At 45.2% G+C, this 15,603-nt stretch overlaps 1 protein-coding gene across 1 annotated transcript; it reads right to left on the minus strand.

Moving 5' to 3' along the window:
* Positions 1 to 210: 210 nt before the first annotated feature.
* On the minus strand, positions 211 to 14,817 carry LOC104048073 (aquaporin-3). Its single transcript, XM_009508482.2, has 6 exons — positions 14,620 to 14,817; positions 5,437 to 5,563; positions 5,129 to 5,266; positions 3,476 to 3,594; positions 2,507 to 2,724; positions 211 to 1,826 (listed from the first exon to the last, which is right to left on the minus strand). The coding sequence occupies exons 1-6, from the start codon at positions 14,725 to 14,727 to the stop codon at positions 1,658 to 1,660; spliced, it is 879 nt and encodes a 292-aa protein (XP_009506777.1). The 5' UTR covers positions 14,728 to 14,817; the 3' UTR covers positions 211 to 1,657.
* Between the last annotated feature and the right edge of the window lie 786 nt (positions 14,818 to 15,603).

Here is a 15,603-nt window from a genome sequence, read left to right on the forward strand (position 1 = left end):
TTCCTCCCACCTGCCCCAAAAGCCCAGCCCAAAAGGGAAAGGAATAAAATACAAATGGAGCATGTTGATGTATTGCCTGAAAGCATTAATTCCATTTTGCTCATACAGGCTGAAGAGGAAAGGCGGCTTGAGGAGGCTAATGCTATAGATGACTTCTGTTCCATGGCAAAGTTTACTGACAGCTGCAAAAAAATACAACCAACACTAGCATTTTACAGTGTGGTTATAGACATTTTATTTTTTAATAATAATAAAAAAAAGAATACATCATTTTAGTGACTGGAAATGTGTACAAAGTTACATATTTCAAAGAATTCACACATTAAAGAAACAGGCTTTGAAAGAGTTTTTCTAACGTAGTGGCATGGGACCTACAAATTCTTTCACAACTGATACTGCTTGTTTCAAATACTCTGTAATAATATGGCATTGGGAGAGCCAGAGATCCCCTGAGATGCCAGCACTGCTAGTACAGGAGGTGCCTGACCTCAGTCCATTAGCTGTGAGTACCAGAGATACTCCAGTAATTCTGCAAGGTAGAAAAGAAGATGCTCCAACAACACAATGCCATAATCTAAGGCTACTCTAGGAAAATCCAACAGTATCTCAAGGCTGTCAGAGAATAGGCAGTTCCCACACATCTTTAAATTAACTTATCCCCACTCTGGTATTTAGTAACAGCTTTAAGGAGTACCTTTATACATAAATCTATTCTTTAAGAAAACACTTGTGAAATTTACACAAACACTCACAACTTTAGCAACACCATGTTTCCAGTGGAATTTGGCTATTAGCTGCTTGCAGTTTATATACAAAGCTGATTAATGAGAAAAGCTGCTACAGAGAGCCAAGTTTTCTTTCCAGGTTAGCCCCTGGCTAGAACAAGGATTTCCTACATGTTATCTTCTAGGAGTTGGCAATGTTAATATTTGTGATTAGAACATCAGGGTGCAGTGGTTTGCAAACGTTTTGTTTTAATATTAAATTAAAATCCAGTGCATTCTCACTTTCTGCTCTGACGTTATGGATCAGCTAATTGATACAATGTCCTAGGAATTCATAGGAGATATAAAAAGTTTGGCCAATAAAAATCCTTTAGACAAGTTCATTCCTGGTGCCAAGTTATTGAATTTAGAGCAACATCAAGCATGAATTTGATCTATAGTAGAATCACAGGCAAATTTTTTCCAGGATGTAGGAGTTTCCGTTCCAGGTTAGCAAAACATTTTCGTTTTGCATGATCCCCACTCTATAGATATGGAACAGGTTAGGAGGGAAGCAGTTTGCCAAGCTCACAAGAAAGGCCAGCAACACATCCCAAAAGAGCTCCAGATTCCTGAAGAGCTGGCCCATGTTGGAGGTGCTGGACAGCAATGCCCACTTCTCTCCTTACTCCCACAGTTGTCAACCCCCTTCTAGTAGGAAGAAACTACATGATACTGCATTTGGGGAAAGGCTCACAGGAAAATGCCTAAAGCAAATGCATCAGGGACATACACCAAAAAAAAAGCCCCCAACAACAAAACAAAAAGCTAGATTATCTCAAGACAGGGAAAAAACCTCTTCCTGTTGCTTTTGAAGCACTTAACTCCTTCCTCATCTTTGCCAGCTGCAGTCCTGAGTAATGAATGTCTGCCAGATCTGTGTGGCAGCTTCCTCAGACCCTTTCCTTGTGCTTCACATTAGCCAGCTTGACTGTTTCCTGCTCAGAGGCAGGTGGAGGAGACTCATCATGACATCCAATCATCAGCTGATAGACTATCACTCCTGCAATGGCTCCAAGGAAAGGAGCAACAACTGGAACCCACCACCAATGTTTACCAGTCCTGGAAAACAAATGGAAAATGCACAAGGTAAGAACTACAGCCTATGCATTAGGATATTCATTAGGATTCATTAGGATGTGGAACAATGCAAGATCTGGTCATCTCCAAACATCACCGTTGACTTGCAAAAGACAACTGTACCCCCATGTCCACAGCAATTTCCAAGGTAGATATTCCCCACACTGCAAGTTCAGGTGACAAGCAATTCAGAAAAACTACTTCCAGGACTTCCAAGACTGTCCCTCCACCAAGAAAGGGGAGAAGCAGTTGCAGTGCCTGAACTAGGCACCTTCACTTCCCTCTCACAGCTTGCAGGAAAGCATCCACTGACAGCAGGTAGTCTGTACTGCTCATATTTCTCTTAATTTTCTCCAGCAACAACAAAATCCAAGTATAACAAATGCCCTACATTTTCTACCACTAAAAAAATTATGATAGACTCATGTTCAAGATGCACCTGAACTTCTCATGGATGCTCTTATGTTTCCTCCCTGAGAGCAAAGTTAGGTCAGACTGTGAGTTTCTATCCTTTCTTAACAAATTGGAGCAGTGTCTTTTATAAATGTTTACAAAACCCGAAGATACCTCACGGGTGCTAAGACTATGATGCCAGGGCTACCACCTACTTGGACTTGTAAGTTTTTTACTGATGCACAAGGTTTTCACTGGCAAGCACTTACCAGAACACCTCGGTGCCCCAGCCAGCAATGGCTGTGAAGAGACGAGGCCCAAAGTCCCTGGCAGGGTTGACAGCATAGCCAGAGTTGAAGCCCATGGAGGTTCCAATAACAAGGACAACAAAGCCAACTGTGAAAGCCTCCAGCCCCGTGGGCACAGGGTTGTTGTAGGGATCGACAATAGCCAAGACACAAACAATCAGGGAGGCTGTGCCAATGAACTGGAGAGGGGGAAAAAGAAGAAGAATTTAGTCTAGATTAGTCTCTTAACCAAATTATTTAACTCCTCTGAAGTCTCATGCATTTAGGACTCATTCTCTGAGCCAAAAAAGCTGCACTAAGTCATCCGATGGCATTATTGGACCACAGTGGACTGAGCACCCATGGGAATGGGATAGTGGAACGTGCTCCTCCCAGCAGCCCACAGGCTTGATCAAGGCCACACCTTTTTCTATACCCACAGAAGAGCTATGAGTAGCAGCTCAAGCAGCCAGAAAAGCTGAAGACATCTTCTTGAACAGGCTTGAACTGCCACAGCTGGGTGGCTCTGTCCTTTTATGGTTGATGGCAACTTTAAGGAAGAGACAGTCACCTCCAACACTTACCATCACCCCACACCCAGCTGACCTCTGGGTTATGTGACAGGCACAATAGTACAGTGGGAGTGAGGAAAAGCCATCCTTCCTCACGCTATCTCTCTTCAGGGGCTGAGACCAAGAGGTATCCTTTCCACTGGTGTCCTGGACAGTCTTGGGTGACTGGTTAATCCTCTTAACACAAGCCTCCTTTCTGTAAGGATGCGTACTGGCCCTGCTCTTCTTATGGGCTAGTGAGATACCTGTGTCAGATTTAAAAACTTTTCTGGGTATCTCCTCTTTAAATGTAAATTCAGTCTCTATCTAAAGGAGAGGCTCAGAACCATCCCAAGGATTCTTCTTCAAATGCACCTTCATCCTCCAAGCACCTTCTTACCTGGTCGAAGAATCCATTCACAAGGTTCAGATGCTGAGATGGGTAGGTGGCAAAGATACCAGCAGTGGCATTCTGTCCTGTTACATACAGCTGGTTGCTGCCAAAATCCCAGATGGCATCTAAGGGCAACGTAGAGAAAAGAAAGGTAGAGAAGTCTGTCATTTTCCAACACACACCAGAGAGCGGACCCTGACTGGATGACCAAAATGTAGGCTCCACAGAGCAATGAATATTGAGACAGAATTCCCTGAGCACCCTATTGCTTTGTGTTGTAAAACCTTCTGCTGTAGAGTGCTCATTTGAAAAACTTAGGGTGTGATCCACCATCGCATTTTACCAGTCAGGCTCAGATGCAGATGGCCTGAGTCCCTGTTCCTAATATTTCTTGTTTGCCAGCACCAGGAAAGAGTTAGAGCCAATAAGGAAAACTAAGCTGATTCCAAACCTCTCCCAAAAGGTACCCAAATACCTGTGGTATCCATCTTGGTGCAAATACATGAAATATTGCTATGTATCTGATGTGCAGCAAACAGGTCTTGGGCTGGTCTTGCACTTTCCTCTAAGCCAATACACAATTAGTTTCACCCTTCAGGGTTGTCTCGTAGAGCAGTCAGTCCCTTGCCTACCACTATATAGGAGCTAGATAACCAACCTAGTTATTTATCTAGGGGTATCTAGATTCCCTCCATGGTTGGTGGAGAGAAAGACACTTTCTGAAGGTAGCTCTTCCCTGATTTAGGCAGCTAAAATGGGATTAACTCTTCTGAAGGGGAGACTTCAGCTCACCAGCTAGCAAGGTAACTGTTATTGAACTAGAATCCTGATGTTTACAGAGATGAAAGTAGGTCCCCCTGCCTCTTTCTAAAGTGAAAAGCAGTTGGTGCTAGTGCCGGGGTGGCAGTTTCCTCCCTTCATGTGGAAGCTACAGTGACACAGATGTTCTGCTCAGCTACAGGGAACACTGCTCTGTTTGCCAGAAACAGACATCCAGAGGCAAACTTTGAGTCCAAACGTCACCCTTGATATTTGAGGAAGAGCAATTTCCAGTACAAAGAGTCCGTTCTTGCCCACTGAATGTGCGTATGAATGCCCCTTGTGATGAGGAACACCTCTCAAGAGGAATAAATGCATGAAGAACTGGATTTCTAGGATGCTTTCCAAGGTATAGAATGACTCTGATAAGGGCAGAAAAAAATGCTGAAAGTCCCATTGTCTGGAAGATAACATGAGACAATGCAGAAAACATCCATAGTGAAGTCTTTATCTTTTTTTAAACCAAGAAGGATAAAATGGCTCTGGAACAATGCACAGATATAAAATCTCCATCACTACTAATGTTTCATCAACATTTCTAAAAGATCTGTTTTAATCCAGATAGTACCTACAAAACAGGCTATCCGGTGGTCCATGTTACAATGACCATTACTCAAGGACAAAGATTCACATACTGACAGTGCTGGTTGGCCTTCAGATTGATTTGAACCCATCATCATCATGAGAACAGTAAAGTCTCCCCAGAAACAGTAAGGAAATTTCTCACATCTCTGCTCTGCAAGAAAATGCTTCTCTCTGATTTGGGAACCAGCATCCCTGCAGTGAGTCATGAAGAGTACCCATCTCACCCCAACAAACACAGAAAGTTTCTGCACTTACCATAGTACAGCCCAAAGACTATGCCAGCTCCAAGGAAAGCCCCCAGGGTTTGGGCCAAGGCATAAATGGGTAGCTTGATCCAGGGCTCCCGGGCCAAGAAGCACATGGCAAAAGTGACAGCTGGGTTGAGATGTCCACCTGCAGAAACGTTGGTGGTTATTGCACTTTTACGGGCAGAATTTGTGTCCCAGAGATGAGCCAAACCCAGCGGGATACTGGTTTCCACACCAGTGCCACGTAGCGCACAGCCATCTATGCCTACACAACTGTCACAAGTAAAATCCAGCCCACATGGAGCTACGACGTACCTGATACCTGTCCTGAGATCAAAATGCCGAGTGTCACAGCGAAGCCGAAGGCCAGGTTAACAGTCAGGAAATTTCCATGACTCCCCCTGCTGAGCACAATCTGTGCAACGGAGCCACAGCCGAACAGCTAGGAGGGGAAGAGGAGACTGAATTACCCTCTCTGTTTCATATCAGGGCCAGTTGCTGACTAGTGTCTGCAGCTGCTCCACTTACACTTGCATGCACCATCACAGCCCACCCATGACTCACAGCCTTCAAAGCTTCAACCTTCAGTCAAAGTATCTAGGTGTTATTTCCAGGGACAGCAGAGAAGGACAGGGGACACAGAACAAGCCTATCTGCTGGAAGGGAGAAACAAATCCAGAGCCAAATCAAAAGCAAGATAGACCACAGTTCACATCTCCAGGAGACTGGAGGTCTTTGTCCAACCATCTAATTTTCAGGTGGTAGGTGAGGATAATCAGCCGGACACCATCCTGGACCAAGGTGCTTACAGTGCAACTGTTCAGATGAGGGATCTGAGTACCTTATTGTTAAAAAGGCTAAGTGTTTGACACAGTAGAACATTGACTGGCAGGGCACAATGCACAGAGTCCTCTTTCAGATGGCACATCACTGGCTGACAGTGAGGGATTGGGGCTGCCTCCTTGAGCTGAGGTACCTGCAGTTGTCCCAGCCTCAAGGTATGGTCTCTGCTGTGGGCACTCTGAGCAGAGCCCATGCCATCCCAAACCAGCCATGTCCCTCCTATGGAAAAAACATGTAAAAAGGGATCAGGGCAACACAGCTGGCCTCTCTCTGCAGCACCAACATGGCACAGGTACCATCAAGAAAAGCGCATATTCCACAGACAGCCTTCCACCAGCACAGCCAGAGGCTTGGCCTTCTGTCTGTGATCAGGACCAAGCACTTTCATTCTGCTGGGTGATAAGGGGTGTTTTCTAATAGCTGAGAGAGGTATGTGCGCTTGCTCAAAGACATTTTCTCCAAATGTACGATCCTTCTCTTCCCAACCACATTCAAAAGCCATCCTTCTCAAGCTCACGCTTGACAGCCCAGACCAGTTTCCCCTGGTAGTTCAGTTCATCATTCATTCAGCTGAAGCCTTCCTGCCTGCCAAGTCTCTCCATTACCCAGTATGTAACTCAAGGAGCCCAAATCCTGATCATCTCTATGCTTTTATCTTCCACTGATTCCACCTTTATTCATTCTTGGTGTATACCAGAGATTACATCAGCAGGTTCTGAGAGCATCCTTAAACTAGGACAGGGATTACAGCTTCCTCCTAAGATCTTCAAATCTAGGCATCAAGGCTTGCCTTATTTCTATCGCCCATATCTATACACTCATCAAGACTTCCTGCTTCTGTGAACTCCATCATCCCAGAATTACTCAACTGACACAGAGGCAGTATCTGGTCCTAGGGAATAAGTCCCCAAATAGGTTCCAGGGCCACAGGGGTGGCTTTCCTCACTTCTCCTGCCCATTGGACATGCCCATTGAGCAATGCATAATCCAGATCAGGGGCAAAGCCAAAATACACCTAACTCATCCCCTCCCATCCCCTTGACAACTGATGAATTTCTAATAAAGCAAATACTGCACTCAGCCTGCTGGGAAAGGAGCAGCCAGGTAGGATGCAGGCTGATTCACAAGGTGGACACTGTACACAGATGCCTCTGGACAAGGACCCACATCCCCAGCACAGGATCTTGTGTAGAAAGAATGAAGGAACCTGTAGGACTCATTAGTTAATGAGAGAGGACGTCCAGCACAGCTCTCTAGCAGGTGCCATCAGAACAACCCCTTCAACGTCCTAACCCTGACCTGCCCAGCTGGGAAACCATGGCAGAGAAGGCACCTAGGCTAAGGCAGAAAAGATGAATCTTGTTTATTGTGCAGCAGACAAAGACATCATTCCCAGCTATGCCTAAACCACTGAGGGAAGTGTAGCTCTAACTGAGTAAATAAATACTGGCTAAAAACCACGGTGATATCTGTTCCTTCCCTTACCCCAGCAGAGCCTCAGTATGCTTTAGACAGAGGTTTGGAGAGAGTTCTTGGCCATAGTGTTCAATTCTCTACTGCCACACAGCACACCACCCTGACCAGGGAGGGGGTGAGCCCACAAAAGCTGCAATGGGCACCTGAGTTTGGCAGGGTTGGCTCCAGGTTCTGATTTATGAAGGTATTTGTGTTATTCCCTCTGAAAAAAATGGCAGTTCTGCAAGTGGATGGTGGTTGGCTCATTAGCCACATATATTTTGGTTGCAGAAACCACAAAGTAAAGTTTCCCCACTCCACTCACAGAGGTCTTCATTTAACCTCAAGGAAGGCCAGATCTGCCATTTCTCAGGTGGTTGTTCCACATCCTCCTCTCCCCCCATTCTACACCTGGCAGTAGCTCTCCAGCTTTTCCTCAGAAGAGAGTCTATGGGCCATTCAAAAACACCCCGGAGCCACTTCACAGGAACATTACAATTATTTATCAGATGAGCCCTGAGCACTATTTGGCTTAATTCAATTTAACAGTAGAAAACTTGACCCCCAGCAGATAAAAAGAGTAAGGTGATATTTAGGGACAGGTTTGAACTTTGATATGCATGTGTACAACTCCATGGAGTCCACTAAGCATGAACATACACTTTCATGCATGACATACACCCATGGCATTTGACTTTCAGGAGCCAGTTCGAATCACGCTCACCCATGCTTTTGTGGCAAGTGGCTTGACATTACATAGTTTTGTTGTGGTGGAGGCTATTACAATTTTTAATCACATCATTTCCATTTCTGCTTTTTGCTAGTTTTCCTTCCAATACCTTTTCCCAGGCCACATGAGGTGGGACACCCTCAGCATCCACTTTTAAGTTTTCTTTTTCCAATGCTCACAAAGAAGCATTAGGAGCAGCCAGCTTGAGTTGAAAGGCAAGGAAGGTGAAATAAACACAATTCAGCATTTACCCTAGTGACTTTTAAGTCCATGCAACAGATGTAAAATTTCTTAGTCAATATTACAGCACTATGGTTGGAGACAGTAGTGCACATCCAAGGCAGATATGACCACTCACTCTTGATTTTAATAACCTGCCTCCAACACTTCTTTTTTTTGATGGTTTTTGTTTTGGTTTTTTTTGTTTGGTTTTGGGGTTGTTTTTTTTTAAAAAAAACAACCAAACATTCCTGGAAGAACATCCCAGCCAAGATAAAACCAGGTTAATGCCTCACATGTCTGTGTGTGCAGCAATCAGCTGTTATACCCCCATTATCCGCTACCCAAGTTCAAAAGCAGTTTTAAAGTGCTAATAAAATCACTGCAACAAAGCATTAGTCTGATGTTATTAAAGCTACTATCCTAGGAATTGAGGTTAATGCACCCATTAACCAGGCTAATGGAAGCCTGCTCCCTAATTTCACCTTACTGGCTCTAGCAGATCTAAAGGCTTTCACTGCCAACAGGGAGGCTTCTCACTCCTCATGAACTGACCCAACTCCTTGCACTGTGAAAAATAACAAAATCCATGTTCTGCCAGATCCATGGGTTGAAATGGCTCTAAGGTGGAGGGCCTGACAAATGCCAAAGCCTGTACAAGGCAGAGGACAGACAGAAGCAGCAGCAAAACCAGGAAAATCTATCAGGTTGCTGGGTGAAACTTTACATTCAGGGAAGCCTTAATCTCCCTGTGCTCAGGGCATGTTTGGAGGCTGGCCATTTGGCTTTGTCCCCCAAGGTAAAAACACCGTGTCTCAATGTCTGGAGACCAGAAAGCTCAGGAGCTAGTCAGAGCTGGTAGGAAAGAACGTTGGAGGACAAAAAAAGTTGAAAAAGCTAACGAAGTGAGGCCACCTGAGTTTATAGGCAGACCTTGTGAAAAGCAGCTCCATACCTGAACTTGGGAGAAAACTAGTGCTTAGCACTCTACTGCACGACACCAGGTTTCCTCCCTCGCCTGCCTCTTTTCCTTTGCCAGTGCTTTTTCACACCTTCAGGTGCAACACAAAAGGCCTGGGTGTGTTTGCTTTTGGACTTCAGACAGACTGATCTCTAAACCAAGATGAGAAAGTTTTGCTGGCATAGCCGGGGAGGGCTGTTATTAACTGAGTTACAACTTTCCTCTTCAGCCGGCAAATAAATGAGGGATTAGGCAAGGACCCTGCTGTAAATCTACCTCAGTCACCTCGGTGGATGGGAAAGGCTGCTCAGCCCCCACTGCCCTCTGATTAGTGGGGAAGATGCCAGAAAGGCAGTCAAACCATGGGTCTACTCTGAAGTAAGAGACATTTTAAGTAAGATTTTTAGCATTAGACACACAAAGGGACTTGTCTCTTTAAATCAGAGTGGAACTTCAACTATTCTCCTGTCCATTCAAAGGGAGAGGCTGGAAGGGAGGGAGGAAGGGGGCAGAGGACTATCACTTTACAGCCAGTTCAAACAACCTCCCAACTCCTTCTTCTGCAGCTCAATGCAAGAAGGGGTTAAAGGCACTGTAAGTCTCCCCCATGGCCTCTTGCCGCCCTCCCCATGGAGAAGGACACATCTGAAGACAGATACATCCCCATTGCTGTTTTTGCTCAAGCAGCATGCAGAGATCTTTCTCAACTCCATGGCCTGTGTGCCAGGATGACCTCCACCAACCTCAAAGCAGTGCAAGGAGCACTGCCATTTTTGCCTTTCCTCAAAGCATCTCTTGAACAACCAGACTTGTCATCATTTACAATTTGCAAAGCAAGGAGAAATGTTAGACCCCACAGTCAGGCTTCTTGTCCAGCACAGCTAGGGCCAGCCTGGACAGAAACAGTTCTACAGGGTGGGGCAGCAACAGATGGTCTGTCATGTTACAGCTCTTTCTGCACCACATGTTGTCCTGGAGCCAGGCAGGACTCCAGAGACAAGAGGGTGTAAGGGAAGTTGTGCTGCACATACATCACGTGCTACAACAACACTGCACAAACCTGGGGAGGCAAGCAGCACTCAGCACAAGAAACCTGAACAACCCTCAGCAGAGGCATTGTGCATTTTGGGGCATTAGACAGGGAATTGGCATTGGGCATGAGAGAGGAAATCCACTATATTAGCCTGTTCCCACACACACAGAGAGAAGCAAAAACACTTATTCTGATATTACTTATTATGATATCCCCGGTACCCCTCAGATCAGGATGCTTTAGCTCTTAGAAAGACCTATACTTCTGGTGGGGTTTTGGTCACAGGGATGGGCTGGGAAAAGCTGCCTTCCCATTGATGGCAAGTCTTGGTGCCCAAACCGTTCTGTTTGTAGGAAGGAGAAACCTCCCTGCTCCTGCACAGGGACAGCAAGGAGGGACAGTTTGGGACATTTAATGAAAAGCTTCAAGCTCTTCTGATGGAAGAGGTGAGGGAGAGTAACAGCACTGTCATTTCCCACACCTCTACACCCAGCAGCACAGACCCTTTGCCAGGAAGAATCAGCGGTCCTTGACATGCTTACAGCAAAGATTTCCAGCCACTTTCCAATCTAGCAAACCATTAAGAAAAAAAAACAAAATTTAATTTTCTTTTTAAATCTTATTCTCCAAATGTGAAAAGCTGGGTTCAAGTAAATCAGCACAAATCAAACAGCGACTGTGGGAATTGCCGTGCTGCCCCAAATGGCAGCAGGTTGAGCGGCAACTTTAAGCTCTGCACTACTAACAGTTAAATGAAGCTTCTTTCACCTTGATCACCCCAACCACTTTGTTACTTTGGTTTCTGTGGTCAGCAGCACACTCATACTTCAGAAAGCTCCCACCTGGTCACAAAGTCAAGACAGCCATGATTGAAAAGAATTTAGGAATTGTTTAGTTTGTTCTTTGCGCCTTTACAGCAGTGAATCACAGTTAGTCCAACTTGGAAATAAATTATAAACAGCAAGTTCCTTCTCCTGTGAATGTAAAAACCAAACAGAGGCAGTTTTGGTATTTACAGCCAGCCAAGCAAGGCAAACAAATCAAGCCTTTAAGGGAGGCACAGAAGCCTGCTGCTGGAAATCTAGCTTTAGTAAGTTGCTACAGTAATAACACAAACATCAAGAGACTTGGAAAATGCCTTCAGCGTTTGCATTGCTTAACTATTGCCAGCAAGCAGTGCTTCTGACATAGGTATAAAGTTCAAACCTAAAGTACTACTTTTAAAGTGCATTTTGAACAGGAAAAAAACCCAGTCATTTTAATTATCAGAGGGAGGGTAGAATAAACATTCTTGTAACACTAAGGACACTACCTGCAGACTACAGTCACATTGTGCAAAGTGCGGTACGCAGCTAAAGCAGCTTGCAAGTAAAGAGCACCTCACCTTTGCACTATTCAGGGCTTGGCTGCCTTAGTTGGTGGTGTTTTTTTTTTCTTATCTTATCTTAAAAAAAAAAAGTCACTATTTGCTACCTTTACATATTCCTTAAAAATAAGAAAAATAAAATCAAGCACTAAGTTAATTCCTACAGGCAAAGAGACTGCGCAGGGGTCTGAAATCACTTTGCTCTAGAAGAGTTTGAGAGAGCTGTAGTCATTATGCAAGTGAAAGGGAGGAGGGAAGAAGCTGAAGCCATGCCAATATTCACAGTGGGACAAGTTTTACATTACACAGTGAAATTTAAGTAAGCTGCAAACTTTAAACAGTCTCCTTCCCTTCAGCTCAGGAAGTTAATTTCAGTGTGAACAATATCAAACCTTAAATCCATTCCTAATATTGTTCAGTCAGTTCCATCTCCCGTGAAGCCAATTTCATGGATCCCAGGTCTTTCCTCAGGTATTTTACTGGCTGAAGCCCATAGGAGATATTTACTGGGCTCAGATGCAGCTAAATGCATGCATTCCCATCTCAGCCTGCTGGCAGGGTGGGTAGCAGGGACTTCTGCAAGGTACAGAATGACAATCTCTCTCCTGGGACTAACCAGTTCAAACTACTACCCAGGCCATCTGAAAGGGGAAGAAAGTAATCATCAAGGCCCTTTCTGTTTTAGGCAGGTGATAAAATGAAAAGATGCAAAGAATATGGGTGGTAGAGAGCAAAAAACAATATTTTTTTAGTAAAATAAATAGAATCTTCATTAACAGAAGAATAGACTGCGAGAGCTCCAAGGCAGAAAGGGGTTGATGCCCAGCAGAGCCATACTGCAGGCTTGTAGCCCTGGAAAAATTTCCATCTCTGTATACCCTGTTTTTGCCTGCTGACATCCCAGGAACATTCACCGATGTTTGGGACTCGCCCATTCCTCCCACCAGCCCACCCCGCCTTCTCCCACACTGACTCAGTACACACAGCCCTCCATCCACTGCAGTGTTGTTGCTGCAGGAGATCCCAGGTCACTTTTACAAGACCTATAAGATGAAGTTGAACTTGTTAGTAAAACCAGCATTTTCTTGCCCCCAGACATCAGCTCAGGAATTCCTTGAGAAGGTGAGAGGTATGCTTGTGCATTTACACACACACACTTTAAAACACAGCAGGTGTGGTGGTCCCGAGGACAAGGCATGTGTAGCCCACTGCTGCCAGTGCATCATCCAGCCTTGCTGATGGATGTCCATTACCACCTTCATTTTGGAGGCTGGTTATGATTTTGGACCTAACTTTTCCTTGGGCTCTGAGCACATACCAAATCCTCATTGCCCCAGAAAGGCAGAGCTATAGGGAAAAGTAATCTCAGTCATATCAGCTAATACAGTTGGAAGAAGAATTTTTTGGATCACAAGCCCTTCTGAAAGCTCAGGTCCACATGGCTTAAAGGCTTGCCATTTTTTTCCAGCAATATTAACTTAGCTAGCAGGAGACATTATTCCTCCTTTCAAGTCTTACTTTGCTTCAATCCTGAGACTAACTGCAGCAATATCAGCAACTCATAGACAGCAACTCTCTACCTGTTAATCACTTTTCTATCGTCTTCTACCCACCTTAATCCCAAATAACCCTTCCCTGAAAAATCAACAGGACTAGTTTGCAATTCACCAAAGCTGGGTCACTCTGATGATAAAGCCAGTGCACTGTGAGAAGCTGCTTTATTTTAAGAGTGGTAGAAGTTTAGGAGGACTCTGGTGAGCCCACTATCCTCCCACACAAGACCCAGCAGCTTCCTTTTCTTCACCAAAAAAGATTCTTATTTATTAAAAAGTGTTGGTGCTTTTGTGTTGTCCCTAGGAGCATGTGCAGCTTCATCAAACCTTCCTCGGCTTTCTGCTCCTCCAACTATTACCTTTCTCCCCAAACAAACCTGTAGGATTGCTCTGGCTTTACACCACTTCAGAAGAACTTTCACCTGCCAGGTATTCACTGTGTGAACACCAACTTATTTCTACTGCAATGTCAATGCAGCAGACTCGTGGCCTGTTGGGCTGTCCTGCGTTTTCAGATGCAGATGTCCAAAGCCAGATAGGCTTATCTCAGTTTTGCTACACTGGTATTTGCTCCCCGCTCCTCACACACAACCGTCCTAGCTGTTTGTATCTGCCTTTGACTTTGAAGCAAGCCAGGGCAGCTCAAAACATCTTCAAACTAAGTCACTTATACAGATATCCACCCCACTTTATTCCTTATATCCCATCCCTTTGGAAGCTGAGCACTAAAACAGGCAGAAGAGTTTTGTTGCCATTCACCACTTAAAAACACATCGACCGACAGCTCAGCGCTGTCACACACATGGCAAGCACAAGCTCTTCATCATCTGCCAGCTGACACGACCCTGGGGACCCTGCAGCCAATAGCACAATCACTGCAGCTGTTTAAATTCTGGCTAATTTTTCTCCATATGATGCACAAGTTAAACAAAGCAAGGTGAGGAAAAAGCTTTCACTTCCCTGGTGACAACACTTGAAGTATTTCAGTGCCAAAAAAATACTGCAGGGCAGACAGAAAGGAAGTTTTACATAATTTCTAGGAAAATGCTGCTTGCAGAGGCTATTTTGCTCCCTGCACTTTGCAGACACATGAAAGCCCCCAAACACCCACAGAGCTCTGCCCACCCTTTGCCAGCAACCCTGAAGCTCATCCTATGGCAACTTGCATGAATTTTTTTCCTGTGGACGAGGACACCTCTAGTCCTCACAGGGCAGGTTGCACTGGAGCTGGGCTCATGCCCAGTGCAAACTCTGGCAGCAGTGCAGCCCCTTCACCAGGACAATTTCACCCCTCACCCAGGGGTTAGAGAGCATCCCTGCACTACAGCATAGACTCACCACCAGGATCAGTGTCCCCAGGCACTCAGCCAGCGCTTGCTGGACTAATTTGTTTCTGATCCTCAGGTGCTCCTCCACAGTAGCAAGAATGTCCTTTTGCCTCCCCATCGCAGTAGAGGTGCCCTCCAAGTGCTGTCAGGGAAAAAGCAGCAGCTGACAAAGCCTCAGCAAAGTTTCTTCCCCAGCAGAGCTCCCTTTGCTTATAAATAAGTTTGGCGATGCCTGACACACCTCCTGGATAGCCACACCCCTTCCACCCTCTCTTCAAACCCAACTTTTTTTTTCCTCCTTTTCGGCGTGAGACAGAGTGGGTGGTTTTCTTCACTTTCTTTGTCACATGCACAGGTGAGCAAAGAATTCAGGAGTTTCTAAAGAAGGAATTAAATGTGACAAAGGTGTCCTGCTCATCCTGTTTTCATCACTTACCACCTAAAACACGGGGCCATATTTGCCTCTCTCCAGCTTTAGCTGAGGTCCTAAAAGCTAAATGCATGGATTGAGTAGAGTCTTAACCTATTTGTGCAATCACAGTACCCTTCTTCCAGCTTTTTTTCCCTCCCAGATTCCTGCAGGATGGCAAAGTGGTGAGTGCTGATCCAGATCCTGCAGGTACTTTTACAGAAAAATCATGGGGCAGAAGGGTTTGATCCCCCACACTGGTACGGCAGGCTGAGGACAACGAACCTCCTGACTCCAGCAACTACCTAGCTGAAACTGGTATCAAGCAAGACCAGACCTCTCTCTATGAAAAGCAGCATCTGAGTCCAAACTCTTGTGTATCACTACAGTTTCTCTCCCCCTCCCAGGGCTTTAGGAGAGCATTTCCAGCCTAGTCCCCATGAAAGGTGCGAAGAGTAGTGAGAGGTCCCAAGTGCAGAGGAGCCAATCCCTTGTCATAGGACCTTGACAAAGAGATGACTGATTCGCTGAGCCTTGCAGGAACCAACTTGCTGCCTTTTCATCCTCAGTAACATCCTGTATCAC

The sequence above is a fragment of the Phalacrocorax carbo genome, chromosome Z, assembly GCF_963921805.1.
Source record: "Phalacrocorax carbo chromosome Z, bPhaCar2.1, whole genome shotgun sequence".
Lineage (NCBI taxonomy): Eukaryota > Metazoa > Chordata > Aves > Suliformes > Phalacrocoracidae > Phalacrocorax > Phalacrocorax carbo.